The sequence below is a fragment of the Perca fluviatilis genome, chromosome 11 (assembly GCF_010015445.1).
Source record: "Perca fluviatilis chromosome 11, GENO_Pfluv_1.0, whole genome shotgun sequence".
In the NCBI taxonomy this organism is placed as follows: domain Eukaryota; kingdom Metazoa; phylum Chordata; class Actinopteri; order Perciformes; family Percidae; genus Perca; species Perca fluviatilis.
The window spans coordinates 26,369,483-26,387,584 of NC_053122.1; the positions used below are offsets into that span (position 1 = coordinate 26,369,483).

Consider the following 18,102-nt stretch of genomic DNA (forward strand, 5'->3'; position numbering starts at 1 on the left):
TGCCCGAACTATGTGCATGTCATGTTGCCTGTGTGTGTGTGTGTGTGTGTGTGTGTGTGTGTGTGTGTGTGTGTGTGTGTGTGTGTGTGTGTGTGTGTGTGTGTGTGTGTGTGTGTGTGTGTGTGTGTGTGTGTGTGTGTGTGTGTGTGTGTGTGTGTTTGTTGTGACAGCTGGCTATGCAGTTACTGGAAATAAACTCTTGGATTTAACCCTAACAATCATCAACACCCCCACCAACCCCCAACCATTCCTCTAAACCTCAACCCATCCCATCAGCCTTGACTTTTGCTGGGAAACACACACACATTCATACTGTACACACACAGTTTAAGTGCCAGCAACCCCATCACGTAGTGTCCAAGCGATCATAGCTTTGTCTCGGACAGCGCAAAACACACACTAATGGATTCTGGAACTCCGCTCTCCCTGTCACTCTTCATGAGGGCGTTCATGATTTCTGCCACAGGTAGGCTAATCAATCCGCTGCCACATTTGGGAGAAATTACATTACATAATGTACAATATCTTGTGTGTTGGGTGTGGTGGGAATTTGTGAAGTCAGATTTTCAACTGTAATAACATTTAATACATTTTTTTAATACAACTTGCACAAAGTTTAGATATTGCTTTCCCTATTACACATCATGCTTGCGTTCTCACATTCAAACAAAATGTGGTACTCATCTCCCGGACAATTTTCATTATACTGTAAAGGTTACAGTGCACCAAACATTGTTGTTCTTCAAATTGGTTTAGACAGATTCAGTAAAGAATGAAACCATAAGGATTTACTTTTCTTGTAAATATATATTGTTACTGAATTGCAGTGCATTATTTGACATGGCATGTGTATAAAGTTGCAAAATCAGACTTCATTTGTAGTGCTGGACCATGTGTGTGTTCAATGAGCTCTTCTGCACAGCCTTGTTATTCTGGTTAATCAGACAGAAATTGTAGTAGACTTCATGCTGATTCCGGTTTCACACATATTTGAGGGGACCATCAGGTGTTTGCTGTGATATCTGATACAAAGTAATGCTAGACACCAACCAAGCAACATTTGTTTGTGGTTAGTAAGTTGGCCAAACCTACCTCAAAGCTAATTAGACAGGTATTGAACTTGCTTTAGTTAGTTTGCTCTCTTTAAAAAAAAAGGGTTGGCTTGTTTTAATGGTATTTAATTGAATTACACTGAAAGAATGTTTTTTTTTTTATTCCTGTCCTGTGTTTGTATTCCAACAAAGTGTCGTTGGAAATCAAACTGGGATCTGGATTTAAAAAGGTCAGCAGGGTACTCCAGCCATATTGCACTTATATACAGTGTAGTTGAGGCAGATTCAAAAATAATGGTCAGAATTAAAGTAGCAAAAGCTGAGATATCCTGACTTTTTAAATAATCAGAACGCCTCCTCAATGCCCACGTCTTTCAAACTTCACACATCATATCTATAATGTGGGTTTTTTGTTAATGTCTCAAGCCCAAACTGAGATAATCCTGCTGAAATCATTATGACATCATCAGAGTTACTTTTTGTATTATTATTACTATTACATGTCATATAGCTGACGCTTTTATTCAAAGCGATTTACAATTGCTATATATCAGAGGTCGCACACCTCTGGAGCAACTAGGGGTTAAGTGTCTTGCTCCGGGACACATTGGTTGATGTGGGAATCAAACCCGGATCTCCCGCACCAAAGGTTGAGGCTGAATAGAGCTTCTCATGACAGGCAAACTGAACTTAATGTGTTTGATGTCGTGTCCCTTTAAATAAGTCCCTTTGCTATCACTTGCTTTGGTCTCTCATGTTTTCTTGCAGCATCAGCACTCAACCTTGAAGGGGAACTGTTTAAGGATTTGATGAAGGGTTACAACAAGAATGTCCGGCCCATGGAAAACAGTGGTGACATCACTCAGGTCGACATCAAGATGACGCTTACCAACCTCATCTCTCTGGTGAGTGAGGTTCAGTCTGGTGATTTTGATTAGTGTCAGTGGCTGCTCGGGCCTGATACTTCACATCCTTTACTAAACTATCTCTCCTTAGAATGAAAAGGAGGAGGCTCTGACAACAAGCGTCTGGATAGAAATGGTAACCTTACACACACGTTACCTGCTGGATGTTTTTTATCTGCTTTGCAATGGACGTTAAACCCACAGTTTGTCTGTATGTAGCAATGGTGTGACTACAGGCTCAGGTGGGACCAGCCACCTAGATCAGCCCTGTATGGAAACATCACCTCTCAGATGCGGATTCCCTCCAAGAGCATCTGGCTGCCAGATGTCATACTGGAGAACAAGTGCGTGCAACAACAACAATTATCGCCATTACCGAATTATCAGACAATCATTTTTGTGTTTTTACTGTACCAATTGCAGATTTAATATTGTGTATACATACAATACATTAAGTCTATATACAATGAAGAAACAGTGTGTGTGTGTGTGTGTGTGTGTGTGTGTGTGTGTGTGTGTGTGTGTGTGTGTGTGTGTGTGTGTGTGTGTGTGTGTGTTTCCCTCTGTTCTTACCTGTGCACAGTGTGGATGGACAATTTGAGGTGGCACTTTATTGCAATGCACTGGTGTCTCCTGATGGCTGTGTGTACTGGCTGCCTCCTGCAATCTACCGCAGTGCCTGTGCCATCACTGTCAACTACTTTCCCTTTGACTGGCAGAACTGCACCATGGTCTTCCGGTGAGTAGAGACGAGATCTGTTGGGATTTGATGACTGGCCAGTGAATAGTATACGTTACTAGATACTATAACTCTATTAAGAATATAAAGCACCTCAGATTCACCATGTATTTCTCAAATGTGTTGTCTAGTACAACCAAGAACTTAAGTTTGACTATTGAGAACACATAGGTCATGTCCTCAATGGTTTCTGGGATTTTTTTTTTTTTTACCAACCTGACAAAGACAATTTATAGTTTTACACAATTTACACATAGTGGAGTCTAAAGCCTGAGTCAAGCCATTATTAGAAAAAAAACGTTTTAAATTTCACAGGTTTTAGCTGAAACATAATAGATTTCGTACAGGAGTTTAGTTCTTCTCCCCCTGTTATACCCTGATAGTATAAAGAAGGCATTGAAATTGAATTTAGACTACCATGTCAGGTAAAATGTCAGGAATATGTCATTTAAACTCAATAAGTTATTTGTTAAATGAAATAAATCAATAAAACTAGAAAATGCATTTCCTGCAGAAAATGTTGTGAAGGTTAAAAACTAAAATGCTAAAGCTAAACTGGATTGTTGCCATAATTGCGTAAGAAGAAGGTAAGCTAGTTGGTTTTTTTAATTTAATTTAATGGTTTAAATTGGTATGAATTTCAATAAAATATTGAATAATACCAATAATGTATTAAACAAGGGTGGAATATTTTTATAAATATTTTTTTTATAAAGGTTTTGTTGAAAAGAATAGGCACGTCGAAAAAAGTGATACAAAAGTCATAGTACAGTTTATTGAAAAAAGTGATCAAAAAAGTCATAGTATTGTATGTCCAAAAAAGTCATAGTATAGTGTGACTTTCGTCTGAACATCTGACTCAAAAAACAATTAACACTTGATGGGAATCATACTCCAACATCAGAAACCCCAACCAGTCTTCTAACATACTGAGCTAGAGAACAAGGCTTGAAAAAATCATTGCATTGTATGTTGAAAAAAGTCATAAAACATCATGCTATAGTATGCTGAAAAAGAATCATAAAAAAGTCATTCGACATACTATACGTATGTCGAACCATTTTATAAAAAGTCATAGTATAGTATGTTGAAAAAAGTTATAAAAAGTCATGGCATAGTGTGTCGAAAAAAGTTAGAAAAAGTCATAGTATAGTATGTAGAAAAAAGTAATAACACAGTATGTCAAAAAAGTCATAGTAATCATGGTATAGTATGTTGAAAATATGAAGAAGTCATAATAGTATATCGAAAAAAGTTAGAAAAAGTCATAGTATAGTATGTAGAAAAAAGTAATAACACAGTATGTCAAAAAAGTCATAGTAATCATGGTATAGTATGTTGAAAAATATCATGAAGAAGTCATAATAGTATATCGAAAAAAGTTATGAAAAGTCAAAGTATAATATGTCGAAAATAAATTTATAAAAAGTCATAGTATAGTATGTAGAAAAAAAGTCATAGTATAGTGTGACTTTCCTCTGGACATTTGACTTAAAAAATATTTAGCACTTGATGGGAATCATACCCCAACCAACCGCAGCCACTCTTCTAACAGAGTCAAAGTATTGTAGGTCGAAAAAAATTCATAAAAAGTCATGGTGTAGTACAGTATGTTGAAAAGAATCATGAAAAAGTCAGAGCATAGTATGTTGAAAAAAGTCATAGTATAGTATGTTGAAAGAAGTTATAAAAAGTCATGGTATAGTATGTTAAAAAAAATCAGGAAAAAGTCATAGTATGATGAAAAAAGGTATGAAAAGTCATGGTATAGTTTGCTGAATAAATTTATGAAATGTTATCGTATTGTATGTCGAAAAAAAGTTATAGTATAGTGTGACTTTCATCTGGACATCTGACTTAAAAAATATTTAGCACTTCATGGGAATCATAATCCCAAATTTAAACACCCGAACAATATTCTAACAGATTGCGCTAGAGAAGAAATCATAATATTGTAGAACAAAAAAAATTATGAAAAAGTAATAGTATAGTATGTCGAAAAACATTATAAAAACTCATTGTATAGTATGCTGAAAAAAGTCATAGTATAGTATGTCGAAAAAAATTGTCAAAAAGTCATAGTATGGTATGTCGAAAAACGTTATAAAAAGTCATTGTATAGTATGTTGAAAAAAGCCATAGTATAGTATATCGAAAAAAGTCATGGTATATATAGTATGTTGAAAAAGTATTAAAAAAAAGTCATAGTATAGTATGTCGAAAAAAGTTATAAAAAGTCATAGTATAGTATATCTGAAAAGAAATCTGAGTAAAGTATGTTGAAAAAAGTCATAAAAAAACATAGTATAGTATGTCTTAAAAAAGTCACAAAAAAGTCATAGGATGGTATGTCGAAAAAATTTATAAAAAGATAGGTATGTCTAAAAAAAAGTATGTTGATAAAAAAGTCATAAAAAGTCATAGTATAGTATGTCTAAACAAAGAGTGATAAAAAGTCATAGTATAGCATGTTGAAAAAATCCAGCATAGTATGTGATAAAAAAGTCATAGTAGTATGTCAAAAAAAGTGATAAAAAAGTCATAGTATAGCATGTCGAAAAAAAGTGATAAAAAAGATGTGCTATAGCATGTCGAAAATAGTCATAGTATAGTCTGTTGAAAAAAGTCAAAGTATAGTATGTCGACAAAAGTGATAAAACAGTCATAGTATAGTATGTCGAAAAAAGTAATAAAAAGTCATAGTATAGTATGTCGAAAAAATCCAGCATAGTATAGTTTGTCGACAAAAGTGATAGTGTAGTATGTCGAAAAAAGTGATAAAAAAAGTCATAGTATAGTATGTTGAAAAAAGTGATAAAAAAGATGTGCTATAGCATGTCGAAAATAGTCATAGTATAGTCTGTCGAAAAAAGTCAGTATAGTATGTCAAAAAAAGTGATAAAAAAGATGTGCTATAGCATGTCGAAAAAAGTCATAGTATAGTATGTCGAAAAAAGTGATAAAAAAGTCATAGTATAGTCTGTCGAAAAAAGTGATTAAAGAGTCATAGTATAGTATGTCGACAAAAGTGATAGTATAGCATGTCGAAAAAAGTGATAAAAAAAGTCATAGTAATGTATGTCGTAAAAAGTGATAAAAAAGATGTGCTATAGCATGTCGAAAATAGTCATAGTATAGTCTGTCGAAAAAAGTGATAAAAGAGTAATAGTATAGTATGTCGACAAAAGTGATAAAAAAGTAATAGTATAATTATTAGAGTATTAAGTTAGTATGTAATAAGTCGAAAAAAGTGATAAAAAGATGTGCTATAGCATGTCGAAAATAGTCATAGTATAGTCTGTCGAAAAAAGTGATAAAAGAGTAATAGTATAGTATGTCGAAAAAAGTGATAAAAGAGTAATAGTATAGTATGTCGACAAAAGTGATAGTGTAGTATGTCGAAAAAGTGATAAAACAGTCATAGTATAGTCTGTCGAAAAAAGTGATAAAAGAGTCATAGTATAGTATGTCGACAAAAGTGATAAAAAAGATGTGCTATAGCATGTCGAAAAAAGTGATAAAAAAGTCATAGTATAGTATGTCGAAAAAAGTGATAAAAAAAGATGTGCTATAGCATGTCGAAAATAGTCATAGTATAGTATGTCGAAAAAGTGATAAAAAGTCATAGTATAGTGTGTCAAAAAAAGTGATAAAAAAGATGTGATATAGCATGTCGAAAATAGTCATAGTATAGTCTGTCGAAAAAGTGATAAAAGAATCATAGTATAGTATGTCGAAAAAGAGGTAATAATGATTTTGATGTTATATATAGCATGTCGAAAAGAGTCATAGTATGTCGAAAAAGAAAGTGATAAAAAAGTCATAGTATAGTCTGTCGAAAAAGTGATAAAAGAATCATAGTATAGTATTTCGAAAAAAGTGATAAAAAAGATGTGCTATAGCATGTCGAAAAAAGTCATAGTATAGTATGTCATAAAAGTGATAAAAAGTCATAGTATAGTATGTCATAAAAGTGATAAAAAAGTCATAGTATAGTATGTCGAAAAAAGTGATAAAAAAGATGTGCTATAGCATGTCGAAAAAAGTGATTAAAAAAGTCATAGTATAGTATAGTATTTTCGACATGCTATAGCACATAGCATGTCGAAAATAGTCATAGTATAGTCTGTCGAAAAAAAGTGATAAAAGAGTAATAGTATAGTATGTCGACAAAAGTGATAGTGTAGTATGTCGAAAAAAGTGATAAAAAGATGTGCTATAGCATGTCGAAAATAGTCATAGTATAGTCTGTCGAAAAAAGTGATAAAAAAGTAATAGTATAGTATGTCGAAAAAAGTTATTAAAAGTCATAGTATAGTATGTCGAAAAAAGTGATAAAAAGTCATAGTATAGTATGTCGAAAAAGTGATAAAAAAGTCATAGTATAGTGTGTCAAAAAAAAGTATGTGATTTTGATGTCGAAAATAGTCATAGTATAGTCTGTCGAAAAAAGTGATAAAAGAGTCATAGTATAGTATGTCGTAAAAAGTGATAACAGAGTCATAGTATAGTATGTTGAAAAAAGTGATAAAAAAGATGTGCTATAGCATGTCGAAAATAGTCATAGTATAGTCTGTCGAAAAAAGTCATAGTATAGTATGTCAAAAAAGTGATAAAAAGATGTGCTATAGCATGTCGAAAAAAGTCATAGTATAGTATGTCGAAAAAGTGATAAAACAGTCATAGTATAGTCTGTCGAAAAAAGTGATAAAAGAGTCATAGTATAGTCCTGTCGAAAAAAGTGATAAAAAAGTCATAGTATAGTATGTCAAAAAAAAGTATGTGATTTTGAAAAAAGTGATAAAAAAGATGTGCTATAGCATGTCGAAATAAGTGATAAAAAAGTCATGGTATAGTATGTCGAAAAAAGTGATAAAAAAAGATGTGCTATAGCATGTCGAAAAAAGTCATAGTATAGTATGTCGACAAAAGTCATAGTATAGTATGTCAAAAAAAGTGATTAAAAAATATGTGCTATAGCATGTCGGAAAAAAGTCATAGTATAGTGTGTCGAAAAAGTGATAAAAGAATGATGTATAGTATTTCGAAAAAAGAGTGATAAAAAGATGTGCTATAGCATGTAAAAAAGTCATAGTATTAGTATGTAGAAAAGTGATAAAAGTATGGTATAGTATGTCGACAAAGGTGATAGTGTAGTATGTGAAAAAGTGATGAAACAAGTCATAAAGTATGAGAAAAAAGTGATAAAAGAGTCATAGTATAGTCTGTCGACAAAAGTGATAAAAAGATGTGATAAGCATGTCGAAAATAGTCATAGTATAGTCTGTCGAAAAAGTGTAAAAGAATCATAGTATAGTATTTGAAAAAGATGTAAAAAGATGTGCTATAGCATGTCGAAAAAAAGTGCTAAAAAGTCATAAAGTATAGTATGTCGAAAAAGTGATAAAAAGATGTGCTATAGCATGTCGAAATAGTCATAGTATAGTCTGTCAAAAAAGTGATAAAAAAGAGTCGGTAGTATAGTGCTCGACAAAAAGTGATAAAAGATGTGCGTATAGCATGTCGAAAAAGTGATAAAAAGGTCATGAGTATATTAAAAGTTGGAAAAAGTGATTTAAAAAGATGTGCTATAGCATGTCGAAAAAAGTCATAGTATAGTATGTCGAAAAAAGTGATAAAAAGTCATAGTATAGTGTGTCAAAAAAGTGATAAAAAAGATGTGCTATAGCATGTCGAAAATAGTCATAGTATAGTCTGTCGAAAAAAGTGATAAAAGAGTAATAGTATAGTATGTCGACAAAGTGATAAAAAAGAGTGATACGCGTCGAAAATAGTATCGTATAGTCTGGCAGATAAATGGTAAAAAAATCAAAGTATAGTATGTGGAAAAGGGATAAAAGATAGCGCTATACCGTTGCCGAAATAGTCATAGTATAGTCTGTCGAAAAAAAGTGATAAAAGAGTATTAGTATAATGTATGTCGACAAAAGTGGTAGTGTGTATGTCGAAAGTGATAAAGAATCATAGTATAGTCTGTCGAAAAAGTGATAAAAAGATGTGCTATCGCATGTCAAAAATAGTCATAGTATGGTCTGTTGAAAAAAAGTGATAAAAGAATCATAGTATAGTATTTCCGAAAAAGTGATAAAAAGATGTGCGCTATAGTCATAGTATAGTGTCGACAAAAGTGATAAAAAGACGCGTGTGCGTAGCGAAAAAGTGATAAAATAAGTAATAGTATAGTATGTCGAGAAAAGTGATAAAGAGTAATAGTATAGTATGTCGAGTAATATGTAACGGTATGTCGAAAAGTGAAATAGTCATAGTATAGTCTGTAAAAAAGTGATAAAGAGTAATAGTATAGTATGTCGGAAAAGTGATAAAAGAGTAATAGTATGTCGAAAAAAGTGATATGTGTAGTATGTCCAAAAAGTGATAAAATAGTCATAGTATAGTCTGTCGACAAAAAAGTGATAAAAAGATGTGGCTATAGCATGTCGAAAAAGTGTCAAAAAAGTCATAAGTATATTAAGTCGAAAAAAGTGGATAAAAAAAGATGCTATAGCATGTCGAAATAAGTCATAGTATAATTATGAAAAAAGTGATAAAAAATCATAGTATAGTTAGTAAGAAAGTGATAAAAAGATGTGATATAGCATGTCGAAAATAGTCATAGGTATAGTCCGGGGCGAAAAAAGTGATAAAAGAATCATAGTATAGTATTTCGAAAAAAGTGATAAAAAGATGTGCTATAGCATGTCGAAAAAAGTCATAGTATAGTATGTCGAAAAAAGTGATAAAAAGTCATAGTATAGTGTGTCAAAAAAAAGTATGTGATTTTGATGTGCTATCGAGAAATCATAAGTATAGTATGTCGACAAAAAGTCATAGTATAGGTATGTCAAAAAAGTGATAAAAAAGATGTGATATAGCATGTCGAAAATAATTAAAAGTATAGTCTGTCGAAAAAAGTGATAAAAGAATCATAGTATAGTATTCTGAAAAAGTGTTAAAAAGATGTGCTGTAGCATGTCGAAAAAAGTGCTAAAAAGTCATAGTATAGTATGTCGAAAAAAGTGATTAAAAAGATAGTGCTATAGCATGTCGAAATAGTCATAGTATAGTCTGTCAAAAAAGTGATAAAAGGAGTCATAGTATAGTTATCGACAAAAGTGATAAAAAGATGTGCTACAGCATGTCGAAAAAAGTGATAAAAAGTCATAGTTTATATTGTTCGAAAAAGTGATTAAAAGATGTTGCCATAGCAAGTCGAAAATAGTCATAGTATAGTATGTCGAAAAAGTGATAAAAAGAGTCAAGTATAGTGTGTCAAAAAAAAGTGATAAAAAGATGTGCTATAGCATGTCGAAAATAGTCATAGTATAGTATGTCGAGAAAAGTGATAAAAAAGTCATAGTATAGTGTGTCAAAAAAAGTGATAAAAAAGATGTGATATAGCATGTCGAAAATAGTCATAGTATAGTCTGTCGAATAAGTGATAAAAGAATCATAGTATAGTATGTGGAAAAAAGTGATAAAAAAGATGTGCTATAGCATGTCGAAAATAGTCATAGTATAGTCTGTCGAAAAAAGTGATAAAAGAGTAATAGTATAGTATGTCGACAAAAGTGGTAGTGTAGTATGTCGAAAAAAGTGATAAAAGAATCATAGTATAGTCTGTCGAAAAAAGTGATAAAAAAGATGTGCTATAGCATGTCAAAAATAGTCATAGTATAGTCCGCGAAAAAAGTGATAAAAAGGAGTCATAGTATGGTATGTGACAAAAGTGATAAAAAAAGGCTTGATTATAGCATGTCGAAAAAAGTGATAAAATATAATAGGTATAGTATTTCAGAAAAAGTGATAAAAAGTAATAGTATAATTATGTCGAAAAAGTGATATTATGTAGTATGAAAGTGACAAAATAGTCATAGTATAGTCTGTCGAAAAGTGATAAAAAGTCATAGTATATTAAGTTTAAAAAGTGATTAAAAAGATGTGCTATAAGTCAAAATAGTCATAATATATTATGTCGAAAAAGTGTAAAAAGTCATAGTATATTGTGTCAAAAAGTGATTAAAAAAGATGTGCTATAGCATGTCAAAATAGTCATAGTATAGTCTGTCGAAAAAAAGAAGTGTAAAAGAGTCATAGTATAGTATGTCGGCAAAGTGATAAAAAAGATGTTGATAGCTTGTCGAAAATAGTCATAAGGTATGAGTCTGTCAGAAAAGGTGTAAAAGAATCATAAGTATGGTCTGTGCGAAAAAGTGATAAAAAGATGTGCTATAGTATGTCGAAATAGTCATAGTATAGTATGTTGAAAAAAAAGTGTAAAGTCATAGTATAGTATGTCGACAAAGTGATAAAAAAGGCGTGATATCATGTGAAAGTGATAAAATAAAGTAATAGTATAGTATGTTGAGAAAGTGATAAAAGAGTAATAGTATAGTATGTCGAGAAAAGTGATATTGTAGTATGTCGAAAAAGTGATAAAATAGTCATAGTATAGTCTGTCGAAAAAAGTGATAAAAGAGTCATAGTATAGTATGTGGAGAAAGTGATAAAATAGTGTGTAGTATGTCGGAAAAGAGTGATATTGTAGTATGTTCCGAAAAAGTGATAAAATAGTCTAAGTATAGTCTGTCGAAAAAGTGATAAAAAGGCCAGTATAAGTATGTCGAAAAAAGTGATAAAAAGTCATAGTATATTAAGTCGAAAAAAGTGATAAAAAGATGTGCTATAGCATGTGCGAAAATAGTCATAATTATGGTATGTCGAAAAGAGTGATAAAAAGTCATAGGTATAGTGTGTCAAAGAAAGTGATAAAAAGATGTGATATAGCATGTCGGAAAATAGTCATAGTATAGTCTGTCGAAAAAGTGATAAAAGAATCATAGTATATTATATTGCGAAAAAAGGTGATAAAAAAGATGATAGCTAGCATGTGCGAACAAAGTGATAAAAAGTCATGGTATGGTATGTCGAAAAAGAGTGATAAAAAGATATGCTATAGCATGTCCGAAAATGAATAAGTATAGTCAATGTCCGAAAAAGTGATAAAAAGAATCATAGTATAGTATTTCGAAAAAGTGATAAAAAAGATGTGCTATAGCATGTCGAGAAAAAGTCATGGTATAGTATGTCCGAAAAAAGTGATAAAAATCATCGTAAGTGGTATTGCTTGACATGCTATAGCACATCTTTTTTATCACTTTTTTCGAAATACTATACTATGATTCTTTTATCACTTTTTCGACAGACTATACTATGACTATTTTCGACATGCTATATCACATCTTTTTTATCACTTTTTTCGACTTAATATACTATGACTTTTTTATCACTTTTTTCGACATGCTATAGCACATAGCATGGTTAAGGTTGCACAAACACATGAAGAGAAATAAAGATGTGCTATAGCATGTCGAAAATAGTCATAGTATAGTATGTCGAAAAAAGTGATACAAAGTCTTAGTATAGTATGTCGAAAAAAGTTATAAAAAAGTCATAGTATAGTATGTCGAAAAAGTGATAAAAAAGATGTGCTATAGCATGTCGAAAATAGTCATAGTATAGTCTGTCGAAAAAAGTCATAGTATAGTATGTCGAAAAAGTGATTAAAAAGTCATAGTATAGTATGTCGAAAAAGTGATAAAAAAGTCATAGTATAGTATGTCGAAAAAAGTGATAAAAAAGATGTGCTATAGCATGTCGAAAATAGTCATAGTATAGTATGTCGACAAAGGTGATAAAAAGTCATAGTGTAGCATGTCGAAAAAAAGTGTTAAAAAGATGTGCTTATAGCATGTCGAAGATAGTCATAGTATAGTCTGTCGAAAAAGTGATAAGAGTAATAGTATAGTATGTCGACAAAAGTGATAGTGTAGTATGTCGAAAAAAAGTGATAAAAAATCATAGTATAGCATGTTGAAAAAGTGATATTATACTACTTATTCCTCTAAGTTATCATATACATCTCTTTAGTTTGTTGGACCTTAAAACTTGGTGAGATGTGTAGGACTTGAACAGGCAACCTCCTGCCTTCCAATCACTCTTAAGGCACTAACCTATCTCATCTGAAAAAAGAGTCTTGTTTTTGTCTTATTTGTCTCTTTTTCTTTAGTGTATTGGTCCAATACACACAAAACCATTGCTTTTGGCATATTTATCTCTTTCTCTTTAGTCTGTTGGACATCACAATTTGGTGAGATGTGTAGGCCTTGAACAGGTAACCTTCTGCCTTCAATCTCTTAAGCCACTAACCTATCTGATCTGATGATAGTGTAGTATGTTGAAAAAAGTGATACAAAAGTCATAGTATAGTATGTCGAAAAAAGTGATAAAAAAAACATGAAAGATCAACCTTTTGTCTTCCAATCATTCTCTTATCACCCTAAGCTATCTGACCTGACACAAATGTTTACGTGTTCGTCATTTGCCTCTTTCACTTTGTATATTGGGCCTCAAAACAAAACACGCTGGACTCGAACATGCAACTTTCTGTCTTTGACTGATTCTCTTAATCCTCTAAGCCATCTGACCTGACACAGAAGCTATGTTTTTGGCATATTTGTCTCTTCGTCTTTAGTGTATTGGCCCTCAAAATTTCCCGAGATATGTAGGATTTGAACACTCAACCTTCTGAATTCCAAAAGTCATCAAAAATAATAGTATAGCATGTCAAAGACAAGCAAACTCCACACAGAAAGGAACTGCTTACATTGGGAACCAATCCAGGGGTCAGGGAATACAGGACCTACTTGCTGGTGCTACTTGCAGCGTTGTAAAGCAATGCGCCACCATTCAACTGACTAAAGTATCTTCAAAACCACTAATATCATAGAATGTGGAAAGAGTAATAAAAACATCATTTTATAGTATGTTAAAAAGTCAAAGTATAGTATGATGAAGAAGTCATAGTATAACATGTTAAAAATGGTCATAGTGTAGCATTTCAAAAAAAGTGATAAAATGTCATAGTATAGTGTGTGGAAAAAAATGTCATAAAAAATAATTGTATAGTTTGATCAAAAGTCATAGTATAGTATGTTGAAAAAAGTGATAAAAAAGTCATAGTATAGTATGTTGAAAAAAAGTGATAAAAAAGATGTGCTTATAGCATGTCGAAAAAAGTCACAGTATATTATGTCAAAAAAAGTGATAAAAAAGTCATAATATAGTATGTCAAAAAAAGTGATAAAAGAGTAATAGCATAGAATGTTTCAACAAAAGTGATAAAAAAAGTCATAGTATAAGATGTCGACAAAAGTGATAAAAAAGTGATAGTATAGTATGTCGAAAAAAAGTCATAGTACAGTATGTCAAAAAAAGTGACGAAAAAGTCGTAGTATAGTATGTCAAAAAAAGTGACGAAAAAGTCGTAGTATAGTATGTTGAAAAAGTGATACAAAAGTCATAGAACAGTATGTCAGAAAAAGTAATCAAAAAGTAATAGTATACTATGTTGAAAAAAGTTATAAAAAGTCATAGTATAGTATGTCGAAGAAAGTGATAAAAATGTCATAGTATATAGTATGTTGGGAAAAAAAGTGATAAAAATGCCATAGTATAGTATGTAAAAAATAGTTATAGTATAACATTTTTAATACAGTGAAAACAAAGTCATAGTATAGTATGTCAAATGAAATATAAAAAAAATCATAGGATAAAAATGTCATTGTATAGCATGCAGCTGTGCTAACCACGAAGCCACCGAACCACTGACTACGGTATTTCAAAAATTGTAGCATGTCGAAAAAAAGTCATAATAATGTCATATGTCTTGTTAAAAAATGTATAGTATGTCAAAAAAATGTGATGAAAACATCATTGTAGTTTGTCCAAAAAAGTAGTGCAGTGCCTACTTGCTGGTTCTATTTGCAGCAGTGCACTGACTAAAGCATTTTGAAAACAGTAATATTATAGCATGACATAAAATGTCATAAAAATGTCATATTATAAGTCATAGTATAGTATGTCGAAAAAAGTTATAGATAGTGTGATTTTCCTCTGGACATTTGACCTAAAAAATTATCAGCACTTGATGGGAATCATACTACAAAGCTCATACACCCCAACCAGTCTTCAACAGACTCAGCTTAGCTCAGTTGAGAAAAATTAGAAAATGAGAAAGAATTAGTCGAAAAAAAAATCCTCAAAAAGTCATAGCATAGTATGTCGAAAAAAGTCATAAAAGTCATAGTATAGTACGTTGAAAAAAGGTCATAGTATACTACAGTATGTCAAAAATAGTCAAAGTGTAGTATGTTGAAAAAAAGGTCGAAAAATGTCATAGTATAGTATGTCCAAAATAGTCATAGTATAATATGTCAAAGAAGTGATAAAAAAGTCATAGTATACAAAAATAGTCATAGTATAGTATGTCGAAAAAAAAGTGATATAAATCAATATTCACACAATCAGGGGTAACACAAGTTTAATTTGTAATGGGTAGGGTTGCATTGTGGCAATACACAGTGAACCCACCAGGGACAATGATTCCTTAATTCATGGTTTCTTTTCACCACGCGCTTTTGTAAAAGTGATTAGATGGCTGTGTTTGTTATGGTGACAGACCATATGTCTTCTCCCTGTGTTCAGCTCGCAGACTTACAGTGCCAACGAGATCAAACTGCTTCTCAAAGAGGAGGATAACCACACGCTAGAGTGGGTGGATATTGACCCGGAGGCTTTTACAGGTATAGCGACATTTGAACGATAGATTTTGAATGACAGTTCAAAATAACACAGTGATTATCTAAATGTAGCAAAATGTCCTTCTGCAATCTCATTTGGTTGTTGTAAGAAAATGGAGAGTGGGCCATCAAACACAGGCCGGCTAAGAAGGTGATCAACACTCATTACACTAAGGACGAGCTGGAGTACCAGGAGGTGGTCTTCTTCCTCATCATCCAGAGAAAGCCGCTCTTCTACGTCATCAACATCATCGCTCCCTGTGTGCTCTTCTCCTCCCTCGGCCTGCTTGTCTACTACTTACCTGGGAAAGGTCTTTTTTTTTTTTTTTCTCACTTTGTGTATCTACAATCTTAGAGAGTCAGACCTCTGTCACGTCAACTTTATCCAAGTCTGGACAAAAGATACTAGAAAAGGGACATCATTTATTGGGGCGTTGTTGATAGGAGAAGCCTCAGATCTCATCATCAGGATTTTCTCCAGACCTTCATGTGGTTGGCAAGACAGAGGTCTGGCCCCGCGGGGTTACAATATAAGTCATTAATACATGTTTTTCATCAACACAAAACCTGACTAATTATTGGTTTGAGTTTTGCAGCGGGTGGTCAGAAGTGCACCATGTCTATCGCCACTCTTCTGGGCCAGACCGTGTTCCTCTTCCTTATCGCTAAAAAGGTTCCAGAGACTTCGAGGGCAGTGCCTCTTATTGGAAAGTAAGTTTGCGTGATCACTCTTAGATTTCAGTTTCCAGAGTATAGGTTTAACTACAGCTGATCTGACGAGAGAGAAACAGATGTGGTTAATGAACTTCTGACTGCAGGTATTTGATGTTTGTGATGTCAGTGACCACCATGGTGGTGATGAACTGCGTGATAGTCCTCAACGTTTCCCTGAGAACCCCAAACACTCACATAATGACCGACAAAGTCCGAAAGGTGAGAATGTGGCCAGGCCAAACCCTTTTGTAAATGTCGTTTCCATTAAGAAGCTACTGAATGAACTATTACTACTACTAGTCTATTTGCCGCTGCATTACCCTCTGACCCTGTGTCCTCTTCAGATTCTTTTAAACATCCTTCCTCGGCTGCTGAGGATGCAGATGCAACCCTGGATACCAAGCGGTGACAGACAGACTTCAGAAACTGGAAACGGTGAAACTCTGGCTACAGATAGGAACGGCTTGCTCCTGGTCCCCTGCCGACGCCGCAGCTCCATGACGCTCATCACCAAGGCAGAGGAATATTCTATGAGAACAGCTCGGTCTGAACTCATGTTTGCCAGACTCAAAGAGAGAAACGGGCTGATGAAATCAGTATTAGAGAAGCTACGTAAGTATTTGAATGAGTTCAAAGTCAAAGTGCACATGAAAAAAAAAACATGTTTTTACCCCCTGTCGTAGAAAAACTCAGGAGCAGCTTGACTTCTGGATACATGAAGGTTCGGGAGACTTACACAAAAGCATGTAATGGAATCTCGATCGAGGAGAAATTAGGCAAACAGTACAGTGTGTCATGTCCCATTACCCTGTTTCCACTGACCTCCAAAAGGAGACAGTCCTTGAAACAAAACATACCCTCATGCAGCTGCCTAGACTTCCTAAATCTGTAGAGACACACACAAACACATATAATCACACATGAACAGGTTTGGTAATTGAATATTCTCCTCCCCTGACCTGTAAACCTAGGAATGACCTGATGTTATCTAAATTTTTCCCTCCGTCTCATCTTAACACAACATGGTGTTTCTGGAAATTTCCCCCGTCATGAGTATCTGGTGTGTTTTGTACACAGATGATGGGCTGCAGGGGGGTACGGCTGAGCAGCTCAGTGCCAGCCTGGCAAATGCCTCTCCGCAGCTGAAGCAGTGTGTGGCCTCCTGCAAACACATAGCCGAGACGGCAAGGCAACAGAATAACTTCCAGAATGTAAGCGCTACATTTTTATATTCGTTCATTAACCACGGGTTAAAATCATAACAGTGATAATCTCCGATTTTTCTTCCACCCCCCAGGAGAATGAAGAGTGGTTTCTGGTGGCCCGGGTGATCGACAGGGTGTGCTTTATTGTCATGGTGTCTGTGTTTTTTATCGGTACGATTGGCATCTTCCTGATGGGCCACTTCAACCAGCCTCCCTCCTCGCCTTTCCTCGGGGATCCTAAGAAGTATCTCCCTCCAACAAACAACCTCACTGATCTCACTGAAAGTGGGATAGGAGCAAACTCCCTGGGGTGAACCGGGAGAAAATCTCCAGATTGTATTCCTTTAATCGCAGTGGGAATCTGACGCCGTCCGTCGGTGATCTTTCACTAATGACTGGTACACAGAGAGACTGGAGACGATGCGGGGTCTGTGGACAAAAGGTTAAGTCAAACGTGCTTGTTCACGGCAATAAAGGATCCACTGCACAGATGTGGATCCATGGTGACGCATACTGGTATCAGCTGTGACTGATTGTTGAGGTTGATGATATTTTTTTTTGCATAAAAGTTGTATAAGAAATGCAAGGGCATGTTCCTTTGCCCTTCCTGTTCCCAGCTCAGTTTTTGATGTAAACTGCCTTTTCGTTTTGATCAAGTTCAAGGCCATCGTGATGAACTACATGAGACATTTGTTGACCACACGTGTAACAGTGAACAATGTGCCAAATGAATGCTTTTATCAATAAAAGTACAACTGTAATCTCATGATGACACGCTCTCAGACATTTCTTAATCCAGTGTTTTGACACTTTTTTCGAGGCACATAG

At 33.7% G+C, this 18,102-nt stretch overlaps 1 protein-coding gene across 1 annotated transcript; it reads left to right on the forward strand.

Annotated features, from left to right (window-relative positions):
* The first annotated feature begins 304 nt into the window (after positions 1–304).
* Positions 305–18,040, forward strand: chrng (cholinergic receptor, nicotinic, gamma). The gene is made up of 12 exons (XM_039815711.1): positions 305–466; positions 1,821–1,957; positions 2,049–2,093; positions 2,177–2,301; positions 2,541–2,696; positions 15,261–15,358; positions 15,466–15,666; positions 15,952–16,066; positions 16,174–16,288; positions 16,414–16,681; positions 17,147–17,280; positions 17,367–18,040. The coding sequence occupies exons 1-12, from the start codon at positions 403–405 to the stop codon at positions 17,586–17,588; spliced, it is 1,680 nt and encodes a 559-aa protein (XP_039671645.1). The 5' UTR covers positions 305–402; the 3' UTR covers positions 17,589–18,040.
* The last annotated feature ends 62 nt before the right edge of the window (positions 18,041–18,102 follow it).

Bases quoted from the DNA above. Each gene is read 5' to 3' on its own strand.
- chrng (XM_039815711.1), top strand. From the start codon at position 403: ATGGATTCTGGAACTCCGCTCTCCCTGTCACTCTTCATGAGGGCGTTC. The intron at 1,958-2,048 runs GTGAGTGAGGTT...ATCTCTCCTTAG, and splicing joins TTACCAACCTCATCTCTCTG to AATGAAAAGGAGGAGGCTCT. The intron at 15,667-15,951 runs GTCTTTTTTTTT...TGAGTTTTGCAG, and splicing joins CTACTACTTACCTGGGAAAG to CGGGTGGTCAGAAGTGCACC.